Source organism: Notamacropus eugenii, chromosome 5 (genome assembly GCF_028372415.1).
Source record: "Notamacropus eugenii isolate mMacEug1 chromosome 5, mMacEug1.pri_v2, whole genome shotgun sequence".
NCBI lineage: Eukaryota > Metazoa > Chordata > Mammalia > Diprotodontia > Macropodidae > Notamacropus > Notamacropus eugenii.
In genome coordinates, this window is record NC_092876.1 from 134814030 (window position 1) to 134835593 (window position 21564).

Consider the following 21564-nt stretch of genomic DNA (forward strand, 5'->3'; position numbering starts at 1 on the left):
ATCTGACCACTGACCATCTCAAGGAAGGAGAAGGGGAAAGATGGAGGGAGGGATAAAATTTGGAACTCAAAACTCTATAAGTAAAAAATGGAAAAAAAAATGACAGCCCCTCTATCAAGCTTCTGTAATGAAAACATTGATCTATTATCCCTTCAAGTCCTCGATCCTCATTTCCATATGTTCGTGTATGTCACAGATACACATATATACATTCTTCTCAAGGTTATGTTCCCTCATCTTTATCTACCTACTGCATCTAATCCAGAATTCTACAAATAGTGGGTGTTGAGTTAAGGCTCCTAACCCTATAAATAAAATCTTACATTCCTAAAAGTCATCTAGGATCATGTTTAGAGCAGGAAGGGACTTTAGAAGACTCCAGTCCCACAATTTCATTTTATAGATGAGTCAGCTGAGGTCCAGAGATGCCCAAGGTCACACAGTGTCGGAGGCCAGGTCTGAACTCTCTCAATATAGCGATCCCATCAATAGCAATCCTGAAAGGTGACATCTTGCCCCAACCTGAATATTTCTAGTGTTGTACTTAACCACATAATCCATCCTACTGTTGGGCTACTATCATCTTTAGGAAGTTCTTTCTTTTACTAAATCAAAATGTGCCTCCTTATATAATCTACCTATAGATACTAGCTTTACCTTAATCTAGAGAAACACTACCAATGCCTTTTCAGTCAGTCAATAAACATTTATTAAGTTCCTACTATGGTGCCAGGCACGATGCTAAGTGCTGGGGATAAAAATATAAATAAAAACAAAGAAGGTCCCTGATCTCCAAGAGCTTACAATCTAGGGAGAGAAGACAAAACTCAAAAGGAATTTCTTTTCTTACATAGAGGAACCCTTTCCACTATTTGAAAACAGCTATCATATCTCTCCTAAGCATTCTTCTCTTCTTCGGGCTAAAGAGCTCCAAACAACAGTTCCTTCTAAGACTTGGTTTTCACCCCTGGACTCACAGAAGACATGGCCACGGACATAGCCAAACTCTGTCCATCTACACAGTGAGGTTTGTAAGACTGCACACCAACAACACTGTCACACTGGGGGACACAACTAGGAATGCTTGCATTGGTGTCCACTGCAAACACTGTTCATGTCCCCAGGCCTTTTGAAACTCACATCCTTAGCCACACTTCCACGGAATAAGAACCTAGAAATGAGTATTCCCTGCACCTTGACCTTCTCCATATACAAACAAGTCTGCCTCAGCACACAGAAGACGCTCCTTGCACACTCTTCTTTGCGCAGACACACCTGCTCACATACACCTACGACTTCCACAGACACACCTGTCCAGCTATACTGAAGACCCCCCTTGCACACTCACTCACCAAAACAGACAGATCTACCCAAGTACATCGAAGACTTCCCCTTTGCACACTCGCCCACCTACACCCACGACCCCCGTCCCTTGCACACTTGCCTTTGTACACAGGCAGACACGCCTGCCCCAATACACCGACGACCCCCTTCCCTTGCACACTCGCTCTCCCACGGATGCTCCGGCAGAGCTCCCGCGCTCTCCAGCTCGCGCGCACAACCGGCTCCCAGGCTCACGTATTCTTGTACAATCAACATCCTCCCTCTCAACGCCACCAAACCTCGCCCTGGAAGACGTCCTCACCTGGCCCCGGGCGCTCCCCCTGCCCCAGGAGGCTCGGGCCTCTGGCCTCCGGTTCCGCGCAGCGTCCCCTGCACCACCCCGGCTCCCCGCTTCCAGGGACGCCGGGGTGTTGCCCTGCAGCGGCCAACAACTACTTCCGGGATGGGGACGAGCCTAGCAACGGAAAATCCCACCTCTAGCCCCAGCCGATAGGTCTTCTGGAGCATCCGGTAGCGTTGGATTGGCTGACAGCCCTATCAGATTATGTGTAGACCTTGCGCATCGCCCGTTGCATGACGGAAATAATAGTTCAGGATGATCGATAGGCGTTAGTTTGGAGTTCGTAGTGGAAAGTCTGAGCATCGGAACATAAACCCAGGACGAAAAGAAGCAACCTTCGGTATATCTGCTATCCATTAATTAATCAGTAGCTCGATTAACTAATTATTGCCTTCAGAAGGGTATATCTCCAAGAGTCATGAAACCTAATATTCATAGGATGATGGGATCTAGAGCAGGGAGTTTAAAGATCTTCGGGTCCAAGATCCAAGATCAGAGATTAAATCTCCTACCCAAAATCACACCTACTAAGTAGCTCAGCAGTCAACAAACATTTATTAAGCAACTATTATGTATGGAAACAGAAAAGTTTAAAAGAGACAGAGGTTTCTTAGAACTTCCAGTCTAGGAGAGGGATAAGACACGAACCCTGATATAATGGACTCTAACTACTAGGGATATATTGGAAGGAAGTAACATAAGTAAAAGAAAACTATTTGCACAAAGATGTTTTTAACAGTGCTCTATATAAACACAGAACGGACCTCACTCTTGTCTCCTCCCTCTTATCACTTCTAGTTCTGAAAAATAACATTCAAATTCACAATGCCATTTCTAGAAAGGATCAGTTGTTCTACGATTCTTCTCACTATCCTTGTGACTTTCCTGGCTAAAACACCCCCTTCCTGAACGCCATTTCACTATATGTATTGTCTTCCTCCATTAGAGGCTCCTTGAGGGTAGATTCTATCTCGGGTTTTTTTCGATTTGTATCCCCAGTACCTGGAATATTGTAAACACTTAGTAAATACTTTTTCGTTCTTTCATTACACATAATAAGAAAAAACTGGAAAAATAGTACGTAAAGTTAAACCATTCCCTCCTCAGATATGTACTCTGTTCCCAGTTTTTTCTTCATTACACATGGCACAACTTTAAAAATAATTATACAAATGGTTCTTTTTTTTTAAATAAATTATTTCCTTAAAATGTAATGCCAATTATTTGACTTGAGAGAATGATTCACTGTAGGTATTGAACATCGATAGGCGGACTCAAAATAACATTGATGCTGTGGACTTATTTTGTAACTTCCTCTATGATGTCTTTGCTCCACAACAATCCTGCAAGAGAGAGAAGAGAGAGATGGGAAAGTTGATATGCTACAAAGTTAAGGGGCCTGCCCTTGATCACATAACACTTAAATAGTGAAAATTGAAGGAGTATCCAGGACTATCTCCCGTGTCAGTCAGTTATTCAGTCAATAAACATTTATTTAGCACGTACTACCCGAGCTAAGCCCTGGGGATAGAAAGAAAAGTAAAAGACAATCCCTGCTCTTGAGGAGCTCACAGTCTAATGCAGAGACAATGTGCAAACAACTGTGTACAAACAAGCTATATATACTATAAATTGAAGTAATGCATGCAGGGAAGATACTAGAAATAAGGGAATTCAGAAAGGTTTCTTTTTGAAAATGGAAGAAATTTAGAACAAATATGGAAAAGATAGGGAAAGGAAACTGAAGAACCTAATTATTAAGACCTTGACCTAGTTTCTTCAAATGTAAAATGGGAATGATTACCAATCATGAAGTATTTATTAATCACCTACTATATGCCAGGTACTGTGCTAGGTGCTGAAGACACAAAGTACAAAGAATGAAAACAGCTTAGATATAAGATAAACACAGATGCATACAAAGTAGCTAAATACAAGTTTGAGCCCTCTTCCTTGGCTTCTGAAATACTTGATAACAATTGCCACGGCCCCCTTTCCTGTGGATGCTCAGTAGTTAATTTATCAAAATTTACCTATTGCTTACAGTCTTAGAAAGTGTGGATGAGAGGGCACCAGCAGTTGAGGAAATGAAGAAGGGCTTCATAGAGAAGATGGTACGTTAGCTGTACCTTGAAGAGAGAGACTCTATGAGGCTTCACAGGATTGTTATAAAGAAATTGCTTTTAAAACTTTAACATACTATATATATGCTTTTATATATAGTATATATATGACTTACTATCATATATATATAGTATATGTATATAGTATATATATATATATATATATATATATATGTGACTTACTATCATCATATTATTTGAACAGGAAGAATCTTTATATATCTATAATGATAGGGTAGAAAAGAGAATATCCCACCAAAATGCAGAGAGATTGACTAGATAACTTTGGGAACTGTTAGCCAATTTGGGATTGACAGAATCTCAGAGCTGAAAAGATCTCAGAGTACATCTAGTCTAACCCATACCTGAAAAGGAAAGTCACCTCTTCTTGAAGAACTTAAAAAGGGGTAATCATTATCTCATAGCAGTCCATGTTGCTTTTGGAAACCGCTTCATTATATAGAGCCAAAATCTGCTTCTTGTCAATTTCTGCCCCTTAATCCTAGTTCTGTGCTGTGAATCAAGAAGAACTAGTCTAATCCCTGTTCTGTATGATAACCCTTTAGATCAGCCCTCCCTCACTCAAATCAAAGTCAACTGCAAGTCATGTCATCATCTTGATGTCATGGTCCTCTTCAAGAATGAAGGACAAACACAACCCTTTAGATCACTGAAAATGTTTACGATGTAGACACTAGATCTCTTTCTAGGTAAACATATCCAGAAGATTAACATGAACTGATACAAAGTGAAGTGAGCAGAAGCAGAAGAACATGATACATAATAACAGCAACATTGTGTGGTGAGCAAATATGAATGACTAGTTCTCAGAAATACAATGAGACCAAACAATTTCAAAGGACTCATGATGGAAAAATGATGTACATATCCAGAAAAAGTACTGATGTAATCTAAATGCAGATCGAAGCCTACTATTTTGACTTTATTGTTTTCATGACCTTTTCCTTTTGGTCTGTTTTCTTTCACATAACTAACATGGAAATATGTTTGACATGATGGCACATATATATAACCTATTTAAAATTCTTGTCTTTTTAGGCAAGGGGAGAAGAAGAAGGAGGGATAAAATTTCAACTCAAAATAATGTTTAAATGAATGTTAAAAATTGCTTTTACATGTTATTGCTGGAGGGGAGAGGGGGGATGCTATTAGAAAAGAAAGTTTCTTTCACCAATCCTCCTGAATCTCTAGGTCCCTCACTATTTCGGTCACAGAATCATTGAATTTTAGAATTGAAAGGTTCTTCAGCAGTTATCTTCCCCAAAAGAGAATTCCCCACATGCCTTAAAAGTAATCAGCTAGTCCCTCAGCTGAAGATCTCCAGTCAACAAGTTAGCAAACACTTAGTAAGCACCTACTGTATGCCAGACACCGTAATAAGTGCTGGGGATGCAAAGAAAGGCAGAAAACAGTCCCTACCATTGAGGAGTTTGTGGTCTTATGGAGGAGATAATTTGAAAATAACTTCTTACAAGCAAGATTTACTCAAAATAATCTATAGAGGGAAAGCACTGGCATTAAGAGGGATTGGACCAATGAGGGGGGACCCACTACATTCTAAAGCAACCCATTATACTTTCCTATAGCTCTCATTGCTAGTAAATTTTTCCTGACACCAAACATATTTGCTCCTACTTTTATCCTCTGGGTCCAAAAAGAACAAGTCTGAGGCCTCTTCCTTGGCTTTTGAAATATTTGATGACAATTGCCACGGCCCCCCTTTCCTATGGATGCAGAGTAGTAAATTTATCAAAATTTACCTATCACTTACAGTCTTAGAAAGTTACCTGAAATACTAAGAGGTTAAATGACTTGTCCATACAACTAGTATGTACTATGGACAGAACTTGAAATGAGGGCTTCCTGTCTCCACAGCCCACTTATCTATTTCACTTTCATGATGTATTATGGTGGAACTGTCTCAAAGAATTCAGAGTCAGGCCATCTCTAATCCAAGTATAGGCATTTATTGAGACTGACACTTCTCATGAAAAAGGCTAAGTTCCAAGAGGAACCAGCAACTTCAGAGAAAGCAAGATGGATTTTTATAGGGTAAAGATGCAATTACACAAATTATGAATATTAAATTATGAATATTAAAGAGACAGGAGGGGTTTGTTAAGGGATCAGGTAATAGAGGAGAGGTCCCAGCCACAATGGAACTTCTCATGTGATTACCCATAATGCATACAGAAAAACCCATGGGAAGTGAGGAGATGGAGGTTAGTAGTGATATTATAATAAACCTTTCTATGTCACAAGTTCATCTAAAGGGCAATTTTTGGTATTAGTACTTGGGTTCCTACTTAGGGAAAATCCCTTCTATTGGTTTGGGGTCCATATCCTGCTTGGGCATCCTGTTGCTTTCTGATTGGCTGAGTATTGTGGAGCTGTCTCAGGCTAGATGGATGTGGTTGTGGTTGAGTGCATGGATACACCTGCTGTTTCTATGGGGAATATTAGGAATAGGTCTGGAGGCAGTGGCTAGATAGAGGCAATGGCTGGGATCCCATCACATGGACACACCTGCTGTTTCTGTGGGAAATATGAGTTCATGGGCACACACTGTATATGCAGTGAGGCATATATAAAGAAGTTAGGACATTGATTACGGGGGCTGAGTGGCTACATAGGGGCAGTGGACCTGCTGTTCAGTGGGATCTATAAGGAAGTTAAAATATTGGGACTAGGGGCAGTTTTATTAGGATATTAGGATTCCACCATCCCTAGTATACCATCCTGCTCCTCAAAGGTACCAGGTACCATGTAAATGTCCTTACTGATGCTACTGCTATTATTACTGGGACTACTCCCATCCTCATTTATCCCTTTTAACCATTTTTGAGCCTTACCAGTTCAAGATTATTTTCATTGGTACAGAAAATAGAAAGTATCTCAAAATTCTTCTTCCTTTTCTGTATCCAGTCCCTCTATACAGTGATCCCAACCCTTCTTGGATCTTCCTCTTACTTCCAACCAAGCTTTAAAAAAGTCCTTCTCTATTTTTCTTTCAGTAGCTACAACTTACAGTGAGCTTTAGTGTTCCTGACATTATTCTTACAAGGCTCCTGCCACATTCTTTCATACATCTTCTGTTACCTACCCTCGCTTCCATCTTCTGTTCTCCTTTCAAAGTCTAAGCTGGCTATTAAATTCCCAGGGCATCCATATCAGTCTCTCTAGTCAGCTCCATTACCTTTTCTTTTGATTCAGATGACAACCAGATAGCTGATTGGCTTCCTCCTCCTCTACCACTAACTGTAGGATGGAGTAAAGTAGGTGGTTACTTTCTTCTGAAGTTTCTCCCCTTGTACTTTAGCAACTACTGCCTTGGAGTGGAGTAGTGGACAGAGAACTAGCCCTGGAGCCAGGAAACACCTCAGTTCAAATTTCACGCTGGAGCACACTGACTATGATTCTGAGCAGGTACCTTAACTTCTCTATTCTGGCTGGTCTCTAAGATTCAAAACTGCAGAAATAGTGCTAACCTGTGTTGAAAAGAATTTTCTCACTGACTTTTGATGGGATCAGTGAAATCACAGGTACTCTCACTATCCCTATCTCACTATCACAGGTACTATCACTATTCCAACTTACAGTGGAAAAAATGTCAGATATGATATCAAAAGATTTAGGTTCAGATCTGATCTCTACTGTTTTCTACCTCTGTGATTTTGAGCAAATTGCTTAATCTCCCTGGACCTCAGATTACTCTTCTGTAAAATAAGTTGAATGAATGAAGTGACTTCTGTGGTCCATTCCATGAGAAAGCTAGGTGCTAAAGTGGGAACATGAGCAATTCAAGTAACCTCAGTTTACCTCTATTTCCTCACCTGCAAAATGAAGATCATAGTAGGACCTACTTCACAGGATTGTGGTGAGGATCAAATGAGATGATATTTGTAAAGCACTTAGAACTCTCAATCTGTAATCTTTATAGGCTAGAATGCCACTTCCCCTGGTTTTCCCCTCAACAATTTGAAGAAAGAAATTACCCTCTGGGCTAGTCATAAGTTTATCAGCAGCTCTGCTTTTAGATCAGCAAGACTTCCGGGAGCTCTCAGGGCTGAAATCACCCTTTAATTACTAATTCATCTTGCAAATTTTCTGACTCCAATGCAGGGGGCTTTCCTCTATACCATACATACATGCTTCAAAATTAAATAAAATGAAAAACATCATGTGGTGAATAACATATAGCATTCTCCATCATTTTACAGACACAGAAAAGCCCTGACTAGCTTCCTCCCAACCTCTCATTTTCTAAATGAATCCTCTCCTCTTTAATTTAAGGTTATTCTTTATGATTTTTTAATGATTATCATTAACTGTGTTTTTATTGTTAATAATAATAACTTACACTTATACTCTGTAAGCTGAATTATTGTTAATGAAGTTAATAATAATAATAACCATAGTCATATAGACAGAAAAGGTGATAACACTTTCAGCTCTCTGTGGAGTATCTAAGAGGAAATTTTGATAGGGTGGGCCTGCAAGGGAAAAGTTACAAAACAAGAAAGTGTGCAACACCTCCAACTTTCCCTTTTTGGGTCGGACCAGCTCTTCTCTCCATTAGCACCAACAATCAGAGAACTTTTCTTGGCACCTATTTTTCTCCTCACTGCTGACCCCTCCCTGCCTTCCAGGGCCAAAATAAACTTTTACCTCCCAGTCTCCCTAAAGAGTGGGTTCCTTCTCGGCAGAGGGCATCCAAGACTGCCTAACTTGCCCCGGAAGCTGGTCTGGCTGTTAGGGGAAGACTACACTTCCCAGGAATCCCCGGGAAAAGCAAAAACCCTTTGGCTTTGACAGCAGCCGCCACAAGTCTTTCCGCCTTCCCAGCCTGGATGGGAGCTGGGGGATTATGGGGGCCTGACCAGAAAATGAAGGTTGTAGGAGCCTAGAGCCCCAAGCAGCCCCTGCCACCTCCCTTCCCCGCCTGCTCATGGTGACGTCTACCAAGAGGATAAGAAAGAAATCTATTTGCTCAACATGCCCAGCACTCTTCCCCCCCAGGGGCCCTGAGCTTCCCCCTTCTAGATGCCTGATGGGGCTGCATGCCTGTCTAGATGTGGCGCTGGGCACCCTCTCTGCCACTCAGATTTCTTTCTCTGTCCTATGCCCAAAGCCTGAAGCATGAGGGCAGCTGAATGATCCTTTTGGGTGTGGGATCCTAATGGCTCTGGGCTCCCTTTCCTAAGAAGCCTGCCCATCACCACAACTCAAAGAGTTGGGGAGGGGGGAGGGGGGAAAGATAAAGGGGGAGGAGAGGGATCTAGAGAGGGACTGAGGGGGTTGGGGGCATCATGGCTCAAGTCCTGCCCTGGCTCTTGCTGTGGATGAGCTCAGGGGTGCTGGGCACCCAGCCAGGAATCCGGCTCCCCCTGAAGAGTGGGCTTCCCTTGGGTCTCCGGCTGCCTCGGGAGGCAATCGAGGAACTAGATGAACCCAACCACAGGAGCAGTTTCTTAGAGATGGTGGACAACCTGAGGGGCAAGTCTGGTCAAGGCTACTACGTGGAAATGACAGTGGGCACTCCTCCACAGACGGTAAGAAGCATCCCTCTGCCCCAACCTTCCCCTCCCTGCTAGCCATCCCTGCCCCAACTTTCCAGATGTTGGTGAGGGCTATTTGAGAGGGCTGAAGAACTGGTTTGCTAAATGGAGGCAATAACTTTAAGGAGATGTGGTGGGAGGCTGGGAAACAATAGCCTAACCTTCCTTCTTCCAAGACACACACCATTCATTCCTTTGGAGAGAGTACTATCCGTATCCACCACTTCCCACCTTTTCTATGATTAAGAAGAGGTGGGAACCAATCTCATACTTTGTTTTGTTTTTAAAATGCTACCAGCCTGAGGTTATACTTTCTCTGTTCTAGGGTCCTATCCATTGCCACTCCCCTGGTCCTCCAACCCCAGGCTAGGTGGTTCACTGGTGATTCCAAGTAAAGGACATTTGGCATCCTTGTCAGGTTTCTAAACAGGTGTTAGCCCTCCCTCCTCCCTTCCCACATCCCTTTTCCAGACTGGCTCAAGCTTGGGTGCCCCTCCATCTCACAAATCTCTTCTCCCTTCATCTCAACCACCTGACCTATGGGATTTCTGAGGAGATCCTAAGATGAGAGACTTAAAGCTGGAGGGAGGCAAATGAAACCTGGGGCTCTGACCATTAGTCCTCACATCCCAGGAGCCACAGGAGCTAGAGAACAAAATGGATTCTTCTTTTTCTGTCTTTCCCTCCTTTGCTTCCTCCCAGCATCAGAATTATAATAAACCCAGGCTTGGGAGATCCCGGCTGACCTCTGCCAAGCCCTGGAGTTTCTAGCCTGCAGTTTCCCATCCTATGACTGTTCCCTCTGTAGTCTCTCCCTCCCCCTTATCCTGAGCTCCATGACCAGCCCCACCCCCATCCCCACATCCTCCAGAGAATAGACCAGAGGATAACAGAGCCCTCAGACTAGAGAAAGGACAAACTATGGGAAAGGAGCCAGTGTCCCTATTGGTAGGCAGGGTCTCTCCCTCTGAGAAGGAGACTCCTGGAGGGCAGGTAGGGAAGTGTGTGCATGGGGCAGAAGGAGGTGGAAGGTAAGAAAGAACAGTAATGCAGGATTTCACTGATCCTGCTGGATGGTCAGGGTACTTCAAGGTGGGTGCTGAGGATAAAATCTGCTGCATCCTTGAAGGCAGAGGCTGGACAACCACTTGTTGGCTATATAATAATGGGGAATCTGTTTTGTGTATCAGTTGGCTTGGGTGGACTGAAAGAGATTCACTCTTTCAACTCTCAAATTTTGTGATTCTGCAAGTGATAAAGTTTGAGGATATATGTATACCTATGCATGGGGCAGGCACTATGACCCAGTTTGCCTGCCTGTGTGGGTGTACCTGTATACATGTGTCTTTCTGGCTGTGTGTGCTCACATGTGTGTATGTGATTGTACGTATATCTACACATACTTCTCTGTACAGGCGATGGGAAGCCTGTGGCCATTTCTGTTTGTACCAGTGTTTTATCCATGGAGGTTCTTGCATGTATGTGTGTATATCATTGTGTGTTTATTTGATCGTGTGTTTGTTAGGGAATATAAGTATGTTTGCATGAGTGTGTGTGTATGTCTGTGTGTTTGTATGGGGGGGAAGGGGGAGTTCATCTGCTGAACTGTCCAGAACTTCTCCAACAGACAGAAATCTAAGCATCTCTTTGACCTGCCCAGGATCAAACTCAGCCTAGTCTCATAAAACTGATTCTTGCCTTCTTGCTGTATCAATTTCTTGTTCTTTTCTACCTCCTATGAGCACTAACACTTCCTCAGGAAAATTCTCTTATCTGAGGAAAAGCAACATTGTTGCCCCACCACATTTATGAAGTACCTATTATGTGCCAAGCACTGTGCAAAAAGCTTACAATCTAATGAGGGGAACTGAAAGGAAAGCTGGAAAGATGAAGGGGTACACATTTAGGGGTGAGTATAGGGAGCTATAGAGAAGTCCAAAGGAGGGCAGGCAGGTGTAAAATGAAAAGATGATTAACTTTGGGCTTTGTCAACCTGCTGAAATGGAGATTTTGGGAGGAGCTCTCCATTCCACCCTTCCATTCAGAGGGTTCCCAGAGGTAAAGGGTACTGATAAGGTATGAGTACCAAGGCTGATGTAGTCTTGCAAGATGATGAGGTTCCTGGGAGCATGAGGGAAAAGTCCAAAGAAATGCAGCCAGTTGGGAAATGAAGAGATCAAAGTGAACTCAAAGGTCACCGTCATACTTTAGGACCCCAGGTCAGAGAGGGGCACAAAGTAACACTGGCACTGTAGATGCATCTTACAATTTTTTTGCCCTAAGGAAAATATATTTTCTCATCTATGATCTCCTTGGCACTTTAGCAACTGAGAGAAAGGAAACTTACTCTCCATTTCACAGTTGGAAAAATTGAGCTCCTGCTCTGCAACACATAACACATAAGTAGTTGAAATCAGAAGAGAATCCCGGTTTCTATCTCTTCTCACATTAAGTTTAATGCTCGAACACATTGTACTTCCAGGAATTCAGGGATATCAAAGCCCTACATATATGACTCTGGTAGGTCTCTAGGATAAGAACCAAACCTGTTACCCCCTAATGAGCAATGCCCATTTATAGCAGTGGATTTGAGAGATCTGAGGGAGAGTGGGGCATTGTCAAAGTAAATAAGGGTATAGTGGTAAAAGGAGCCTAGAGAAGGAAGTCTAATTACCAGAGCTTTGTCTTAGGATTCAGAAGATTCTAGACCTCCCTTAGGCAAGTCACTTCATCCTCTGATTCTCAGTTGTCACATCTCTGAAACAGGAATTATAATTTATGGCGTCCCTCATTGGGTTGTTTTGAGGATAAAAATGTAAAAATAGATGTGAGAGCCCTTTGAAGAAGTAAAGGCTACAGGTGTGTAAATCAACAGTAGATATTTGAGTGGTTACTGTGTATAAAGTTCTAGGTTAGACACTACAAGTATCTAAAAGAGAGATACAAAGAAATCAAAAGTACGGTCTTTGCCCTCATGAATCTTACAATCTATTTGGGAAAATAAGATATACTTAAACGTAAAAAGTTAGCAAGGGCAAAGTGGCACACAGTATAGAGTAAGTACCATAAGGATTATGAGTGACATTCCTAATTCATGATATAGGAGATCAGAGGAAGGAATTGACACTGTGGGTAGGGGGTGGTCAAAGAAGCCTTCACAGCCTAGGGGATTTGTTCTGTGAAGTTTGGATTCAGGCCAAGTGTTGCACTTGAGGACCTAGAGGGCCTCATATGGCCTCCAGGCCGAAGGTTCCCCACCCTTGCAATAGTCGTGTATATTGTTATCTTGGTTCTGATGACTTTACATCAGTTCATACAGTTTTCTCATGCTTCACTGATTTTTTTCAGTTGTTATTTCTTACTGTGCAGTAATATTCCAGTCCATTCGTATTTCATAATTTGCTTAACCATTCTCTAATCCATGGGTATCTACTTTCTTTCTGGTTCTTTGCTACTATAGAAAGTGCTACTTTGAATATTTTGGTGTATGTTGGGATTTTTCTTTCTATTTTTTACCTCCTTGGAGTATATACCTAGCAATATGTTGATTAGATCAAATGATATGAATAATTCAATCTTTTTATTTTATTTTATTTTTTGAGTCCCTACACTTTGGACATTTCAATCTTCAGAGATTTGTCAAAGGAAGAATAGATAAGATTTGGACATGGGGAAAGAGGAGAAGAAGGAATGAAAAAGACTGGGCGTCTAGGATGCTAATTCCTTTGATAGGAACAGGGAGGTCAGATGGGAGAGATTCTTTGGCAAGGTAAAAGAGGGTGGGTTCAGTTTTAGGTATAAAGTAATGTGGATGTATCAGTAAGTAGCTGGAGATATGGAACTGGTCAGGAGAAAAGTATTAACTGTTTTTAGTTTAGATGAATCTGACTTTAATTCATGTGTGAGTCCCACAGGGATGGAAACCTGCTGGTGACAAAAATCTAGAATTTCTACCTTCTGAATTAACCAAAGTAGATGGCCCCTTATCTGATCTAGATGTCACACAACTAATGTCAGAGAGCATGATTAAATCCTTAGAGCTGGAAGGTCTCTGAAAAGGTCATCAAGGCATTTGGAAAACAAGGTCCAGAAAGATTAAGTGACTTGCCCAAAGTTATAAAGGAGGTTCATGGAAGGGCAACCAGTATACTATGGTTAAAAGATCACTGGATCTGGAATCAGCAGACCTGTATTAAAGTCTAAGATCTACTACAGACTCTGTGATGAGTCACCCTAGCCTCAGTTTCCTCAGTTGTAAAGTAAGGTTAGCCAGATCAAACAAAAAGCATTTATTAAGTGTTTTCTCTGTGCCAGGCCCTGTATGAAATCCTATAGGTAGGAAGACAAGAACAAAACAATCCTTGCCATTGGGAATTTACATTCTAATGGGGGATACAATGAGTATATACACAGACATATACAGATTCATATAAAGTAAATTCAAAGTGATTTTAGAGGGAAACATACTAGTAACAAGAGGGGATCAGGAAAAGTCTTCTACAGAAGATGGTGAGTGAGCTGAATCTCGAAGGAAGGCAAGACTTTCAAGAGGCAGAAAGGGAGAAGGAGAATATTATAGAAACAGACTCATCTTCCTGAGTTCAAATCCAGCCTCAGACATGTACTAGCTGGGTAAATCACTTAACCTTGTCTGACTCAGTTTCCTGGGTAAATCACTTAACCTTGTCTGACTCAGTTTCCTCATCTCTAAAATGAACTGGAGAAGGAAAGGGTAAACCACTGCAGTATTTTTGCCAAGAAAACCCCAAGTGGTGTCATGAAGAGTGAGGCATGATTGAAATGACTGAATAACAACAAAAGTAAACAGAAGCTAATGGAGTTTATTAAGTAGGGGGATGACATGGTCAAACCTATGCTAGAGGACTTTTTAACTTTAATTTAGCAGTTGTGTAAAGCAGAGGTGTGAAACACACAGTAGCCTATAATATTCCTCAGTGGGACCAAACCAAATTAAAATGTAATTGGGAAATACTGAACAAAATGAATAAAAATTCAATAAAACATAGAGAGTATTACATTTTTAAACTAAGTCAGTATGCAGCTAGCTCACAGGGATCATTATGTACAATGTAGTGGCCCCTGTTTCTGATTTAGTTTGATGCCCCTAGTAGCATCAGGGCCTTGAAGTAGGGAAACCAATTAGGAGGCTGTTGAATAGTCCAGGTGAGAGGGAGTAAAGGCCTGAACCAGGTTGGTAGCTGCATGAGCAGACAAAAGGAGATGTATTTGAGAAATGTTGTAGGGCTATAGATGACTGATTGGATATTTGGGATGAATGAGCATGAGGAGTAGAAGATGACATTGCAAATCCAGGTGGCAAACCTGGATGACTGGAAGGATGGTGGCACCCTCGACAAAAATAAGGAAATTTGGAAAAGAGTTGAATTTGGGAAAAGATGAGTTCAGTTTTGGACTTATTGAGTTTAAAGTCCTGTGAAATGTCTATTTCAAAATATTTTCTACAGTCCTTCCAATTCTAAATCCTATGATCCCATGATTTGGACCTAGGATTCCAGAATCTTAATCAGAGGTTAGTACATCTAAAGTGGTCTCGCTGACATCTTAATTTGCTTTACTCAGATGAGATGCACCATCTGCCTCAGCTGTACTTCCAAAGTCATCATGTTGTTGTTCAGTTGTATCCAACTCTTCATGATCCTATATAGGGTTTCCTTGACAAAGATACTAGAGCGATTTGTCATTTCCTTCTCCACTGGATTAAGGCAAACAGAGGTTAAGTGACTTGCCCAGGGTCACACAGCTGGTAAGTATCTAAGGCCAGATTTGAACTCAGGTCTTCCTGACTCCAGAGATAGTGCTCTATCCACTGAGCCACCTAGCAATTTCCAGAGTCATCATAGCCAGAGGTTAATATGAAGTCATTTCAGCAAGAAGACAAGATAAAGAAAGCTTGTTATTTTTTCTAGGGCTCAGGGTCAGGAACTAAAGAGATCATGAAAAGAAAAGAAATGGCCAGGTTTCACCAGTTAAAGGCTAGACTTTAGAAAAGCAAAGCAGAAACTTAAAATTAGAAACTAAGGAATATAAAATGGATACCACTTCCACCCACTAATATCCATTTGGATCCTAGGCAGCTATCTCTGCTGGGAAGGCTTTTCCAGGCAGTGATGGCGCAGAGAACAACGTGGGAATGCATGGTGGAGACCAAGCCATTTTTCTTGGCATGAAAACAATCCTCACCATGAAGCATGCTGTTCAGGTTCTACCTTTTCAGGAACAGAAACATAGGAAAGTTAGGCTCTGGAGTAGGAATAGGGCCCAGACCTGGGACTCCTTCTCCTGCAACCATTCAGATCCATGAGGAGGTCTAGGAAGTTCTGGGATTCATTTCAAAAAGTCTCAGGGGGATCCTGTCTAACTAGGAACCAGAATTCTTAGTTCCTGTCTCACCCTCCACATCCCAGGGCCTCTGGAAAAGCACCATAGTGGACTCAGATCTTCCCAACTGCTTTCTTTCCCAGCCTACTCTAATCCATCCATGTCCTTCCAATCTTTTCCCCTTGTAGGTCATTTCTCACCATTCAGTACCATCCTACCTTCTGCAGTTGAGACAGTCTTGAGTCATCAAGCATTATGATTGTCCTCAGGTCCTCCTCCCTGCCCCCCCCACACACAAATTGCATACATCTTACAGGTCCTATGCATACCTAAACCATACCAGTCGTTCACTCAACTAGCATTTATTAAGCCTATGTGCCAGGCAGTATGCTGGGAATACAAAGAAAGTAAAAAATCAGCCCCTGTTCTCAAGAAGCTTAGAGTCTAATGGGGGAGACAACATGCAAACAAGCTACCTACAAAATAAATTGGGGGTAATCTCAAGGGGCAGCTGGGTAGCACAGTGGATAGAGCACCAGACCTGGAGTCAGGAAGACTCCTTTTCTTGAGTTCAAATCTGGCTTCAGACACTTACTAGCTGCGTGACCCTGGGCAAGTCACTGAACCCTGTTTGCCCAAACATAAACAGTTTCTTCATCTGTAAAATGAGCTGGAGAAAGAAATAGTAAACCACTCCAGTATCTTTGCCCAAAATAAATCCCCAAATAGGATCACAAAAAGTCTGACACAACGGCAACAACTGAACAATAATCTCAAGGGGAAGACAATAGGGAAGGATTTTAGTTGAGTCTTGACTGAAGCCAGGGAAGCTAGAAGTAGAGATAAGGAGGGAGATCATTTTAGTCACAGAGGTCAGCCAGTGAAAAGACCTAGAGGGAGAAGAGGACTGTTGCTCATAGAATGTTAAGGAGACCAGTTTCGTATCACTGAATCATGGAGGATGTGGAAGGGCATAAGGATAAGAAAATTTTGTGTGTGTATTGTATGTGTGTATGTGGGGGGCGGGGGAAGGTGGTGGCAGGTTATTAAAGATTGTGAAAACCAAACTGAAGTTTTATCCTACAGGTTTTATCCTACAGGATAAAGTTTTATCCTACAGGAAGCCACTGGAATTTATTGAATAATGGGGTGATATGATCAGATCTGGGTTTTAGGAATCACAAATATGCAAAACTTAGTTGTAACTCTCCCCCTCATTTTAACTAAGGATAGGACAAGAAGGAAACAACTTCCATGCATTTTGTAGAACCAAGGATAGACTACAAGAACATTTTTCTGACTATAGTAGCCACTAACACAGGAGGTGCTTTTTTATTGGTTTGTTTTACGGGTTTTATTGCTTTGTTTTTTATTGATTTGTTACTGGTTTTATTGATTTGTTTATTGGTTCTTCATTTTAATTCTGTTTTTTTCTAGAGATGCTTAAAGGTAATAATGATACCTCCTTTATTTGAATACTCTAGTGGATTTGTAATCTCACTGATGGGTGTATTCTTTCCAAAAATGTAGATTACAGTTCATCTATGCCTCTTCATTCTGTTCCACTCAACTATTTGTTGTTGTTTTGTACTGATGTGATTTCATGGATGTTGGGATTCCCTGGAAATACAATACACTAAATATGGAATTTGACCAAAAAAGAGGACAGTAGAACTATCATCTCGCTTGTTCTAAATACTTTGCCTCTCTAAATGCAGCCTAAAAATCATATAAATTTTGTTTGGTTCTGGCTGCCATAAAATTCAGTAAACTTAAACGTGCATTTATTAAGCACCTACTGGGCACAAGGTACTGGGCTAGGTGCTGGGAATCCAAAGACAAAAAATGCAACAGTGTCTACTGTCAAGACTACATTATACTAAGAGGAAATAATATCTATACAGATAATGAAATGGAAAATGTCTACAAAATAGATGTCATTTTTAGGTGGAGGGAGCACTAACAAATAGGGGGATAGGGAAATGCCTCTTGTTGGAAGGATGAGTTGAGCCATGAAAGGAACTACAGATTCCAAGAAGAAGAGGTGGGAAGGCAGCGCATTCTAGGTCTGGGGAACAACCTGTGTAAGGGGCCAGATGCTGGAGGTGGGATGTAGCAGATGGGGAACTGCAAATAGGCTAATTTGGCTACACGGTAGAATAAGGAGAGTTGGAAGCTTAATTCTAGTGTCATTTCTTTCTTAACTCTTTGCTATTTATCCTGCACATAACTTGTTCGTATATATTTGTTTGTTTGTTGTCTTACCTATTAGACTGTAAGCTCCTCCGGGGTAGAGACAGTCTTTTGCCTATTTTTGTGTCCCTAATACTTGGCACATAATTCACAGTTAATAAATGTTTGTTGACTGACAGAAATCAGCCTAGAAGATAGGTTGGTTCCAGATTATATAGGGCTTCAAGTGCCTAAAAAAGGAGCTTGCACTATTTCCTAGAGACAATAGGGAACCACTGAAACTCCTCCTACAGACACTGTTGTTCATCCTTTGTTTTAGAATGGCATAACCAGAGCCATGCTTTAGGAATATTAACTGGCAATTATATGAAAGATGGTTTGGAGAAGGGTAGAGTCTTACAATAAAGAGATCAATTAGGAGGCCATTGCAGTAGTCCAGGTGAGAAATTATGACGGTCTGAACTAAGATGGTGAGCATGTGAGTAGAGAGAAGGAAACAGATGGGAAAGATGGAGGTGTAATCATTAAGATTTGGCAACTGATTGTCCAGAAGAGTAGGAGGTGAGAAAGAGTGAAAAGTCAAAAATGATTCTAAGGTGGCCAGCCTAGGTGATTGGAAGAAGCCTGGTACCCTCAAAGAAGTTAGAAAGAGGAAAGGTTTGTAGGGAGAAGGTAAGTTCTGCTTTGGATATGTGGATTTTAACATGTCTATGAACCATCCAGGTAATGTTCACCAGATAGAACTGCTCAGAAGAGAGATGAAGACTAGACATGTTGATTTGGGAGTCATCTGCACAGATGATAACTGAACCCTTGGAAACTGATGAGATCACTCAGAGAGAAAGAGAGACAGAGACAGAGAGATGAAGACAGAGACACAGAGAGACAGAAGAGAAAAGAATACCCAGGATAAAGCTCTGTGGCATACCCACAGAGAACAGGAAATGGATAACGATTCAACAAAGGATACTGAGAAGGAGCAGTCAGAAGAAGGAGAGTATAGTATCACAAAAAATCCAGGGAGGAGAGACTATGAAGTAGAAGGGGTGGGCTAACAGTGCTAAATACTGTAAAGAAGTAAAGAGGGCTAGGAACTAAGAAAAGAGCATTCAATTTAATCATTGAGAAGGCATTGGTAACCTTGGAGAGATCAGCTTCAGTCAAGCAGTATGGTCATAAACCAGATTCTAAGGGGTTGAGAAGTGAGTGGGAAGTAAGAAATTGGATGTAATGATGAAAGACACCTTTTTTTTTTTTTAAGACACCTTTTTTTAAGAAAAAAAACCCTCAGCAGTAGAAGAAAACTTAAAGCTCAAGGATCAAGAAAAAGGTTTTTAAGGATGGGGGAGAGCTGAGTATGTTTGTAGGCAGCAAGGAAAAGGCCAATGGATAGAGAAATTAAGGGTTAGAGACATGGGAGATGATTGAAGTTAGCTCCTATAAAGAAACAGAAGTTAGGATCAGGGAGTAGGGGATGGCAAGAAGAATCACTTCATCTTCGGTTGCTGTAAGAGAGTAGGAGAGATGGAGGAGGATGTTGAGAGGATTTGAGATGTAGAATTGGGGATATGAGGGAACTTGAAATGTCTGGTCTTAATTTTCTTGGTAAAATGTGAGGAAGCATGGTATAATGGATAGAGAGGTGCACTCACAGTCAGGAAGACCTGAATGCAAGTTCTGTCTCCGATACATCCTGCTGTATGACCTTTAGTAGGTCATTCAACCTTTCAAAGTTACAGAGATGGTACCGGTATGCATTTGTAAAGGAAGCTTATTACAGGTAGCTCCCTGTCTAGATGAAATCATGGGGGAAATCACATGATCATTTGAATTACAGAAAATCACATTGGCAGCTGTGTAAACGACGAACTAGAATGGGGAAAGGCTTAAAGCAGGGAGATAGGTTTGGAGGTTTGTGCAACAGTGTAGTTGAAAGGCAATAAAAGGACATGCTCAAAGGTGGTTACTGTGAGCATAGAGAGAAGTCAGATACAAAAATTGTAGAGGTAGAAAAAGCAAGATTTGGCAACCGAATGGATATCAGTGGGGGTGAGGGAATGTGAAAAATCCAGAATGATGCCAAGGTTACAAACCTGGGAGAATGGAAGAGAGAAAAGATTCTGTTGCACCAGAGAGTTTGCAAATAAACCAAGACCCCAGACCTTTTTCACATGTACTGTCTCCTCTATTCTGTACCTATCCAGCTGATTTTTTTTAAAGTCAATTTTACATATGCCTCCTATTAAATTTCATCTTACTAGATTTGCCCCATTTGAGCCTGATTCTGCCCTCCAATATGTTAGACATTTCTCCCAAATATTCAATCAACAAGTATTTAATAAAGGTCTGCTCTGTGCCAGACACTATGCTAAGTTCTGGAAACAAAAAAAAATGACACATTTCCTGACTGCAAGGGGCTACTGGGGAATACATTCTGTTATATTCTACTAGAATGTAATAATGCTATAATGTACAATATAATAATAATATGATATGGAATATATTCTGCTGGGGAATATAAATAATCTGTTCACAGATAAGTGTATGTGTGAGTATATATGTACACAGGTTGTTCAAAGTATTAGTGCAATTTTAAGCAATTATGTGCATGTCTGCGTGTGCACACACACGTGTCCCAGCCAAACTATCCTATCATTCTGCCATTTTTGTGTGATACAAGTCAACAGGTGCGATGTGGTGGTCAAAAAAATCTAATGAAATCTTGGGCTATGAGTAAAGTATATCTTAGTTTATAAGAACAAAGAGGTAATCCCACTGTACTGGCCCAAGTAGACCACCTGGTCAGTTTGGAAGCATTGTGTTCAATTCTAGGTAACATAGTTTAGTCAACCAATTAGACAACAGGCATTTATTAAGCACTTAGGAAGGACATTGATAAGTTGAAGAATTTCCAAAGTAAGGCAACCAGAAAGGGCCTCTGGTCTAATGGTATCAAACTCAAATAGAAATAGATGCCTGCAGGCTGCAAATTAACTTAGAAAAACCACAAATTGACATTATTTATGTTGTATTTTTATTTGTTTTGTTAAACATTTCTCAATAATATTCTAATCTGGTTGGGGCCACCCTTGGGAGGGGTCTCCAGGTCGACATCTTCACCAGTAGTCCATGTTGCATGAGGACAGGCTGAAGGAGCTAACCTTGAGAACAGACTCAGGTGGGACATGACAGCTGTCATAAAGGATTTGAAAGACTGTTTTGAGGAAGAGGAATGTCTGATCTTTAATGGAGGCATTCAAGCAATTGGGTGACCACGTGTAGGATATATGATAGTAGGAATTCTTTTAAAGGAAGATGAATTGGACCAAATAACCACTGAAGTCTCTTTAACTCCGAAATTTTGTGATTTTGAGTCAGAGGCTACACTCTGGGAAAGGATCATGTTTGCTTAGGTGTCAGCTGATTCAGTGAGAGAGGAAGGAAGGTACTTGGACTGGGCCCAGCAACCCTGGGCTCTAGGCTAGAGGCTGCATCTGTGCCCTCTGTTTGCCCTTAGCCAGTACAAACCACCAGACTCCAAGTTCATGTCTCAGGCAAGTAGCTCAGGTCTTGGCATTCCAGTTCAAGGAAGCAAATGAGATTATCTCAAAAGCCCACAGTTCCC

At 41.4% G+C, this 21564-nt stretch overlaps 2 protein-coding genes across 10 annotated transcripts in view; one reads left to right on the forward strand and one right to left on the reverse strand.

Annotated features, from left to right (window-relative positions):
• CEP164 (centrosomal protein 164) overlaps window positions 1–1806 on the reverse strand; it is a 76604-nt gene extending 74798 nt beyond the window's left edge. For all 9 annotated transcript variants that reach the window (XM_072610982.1, XM_072610981.1, XM_072610980.1 and 6 more), the window contains exon 1: window positions 1646–1806. The gene's annotated coding sequence lies outside the window, so the exon portion shown is untranslated. The remainder of the gene's footprint in view (window positions 1–1645) is intronic.
• Window positions 1807–8648: 6842 nt separating this feature from the next.
• The window catches only part of BACE1 (beta-secretase 1), a 30652-nt gene continuing 17736 nt past the window's right edge, over window positions 8649–21564 (forward strand). Inside the window, exon 1 of the mRNA XM_072610996.1 lies at window positions 8649–9380. Coding sequence (XP_072467097.1) covers window positions 9138–9380 — 243 coding nt within the window. The 5' untranslated portion in view covers window positions 8649–9137. The remainder of the gene's footprint in view (window positions 9381–21564) is intronic.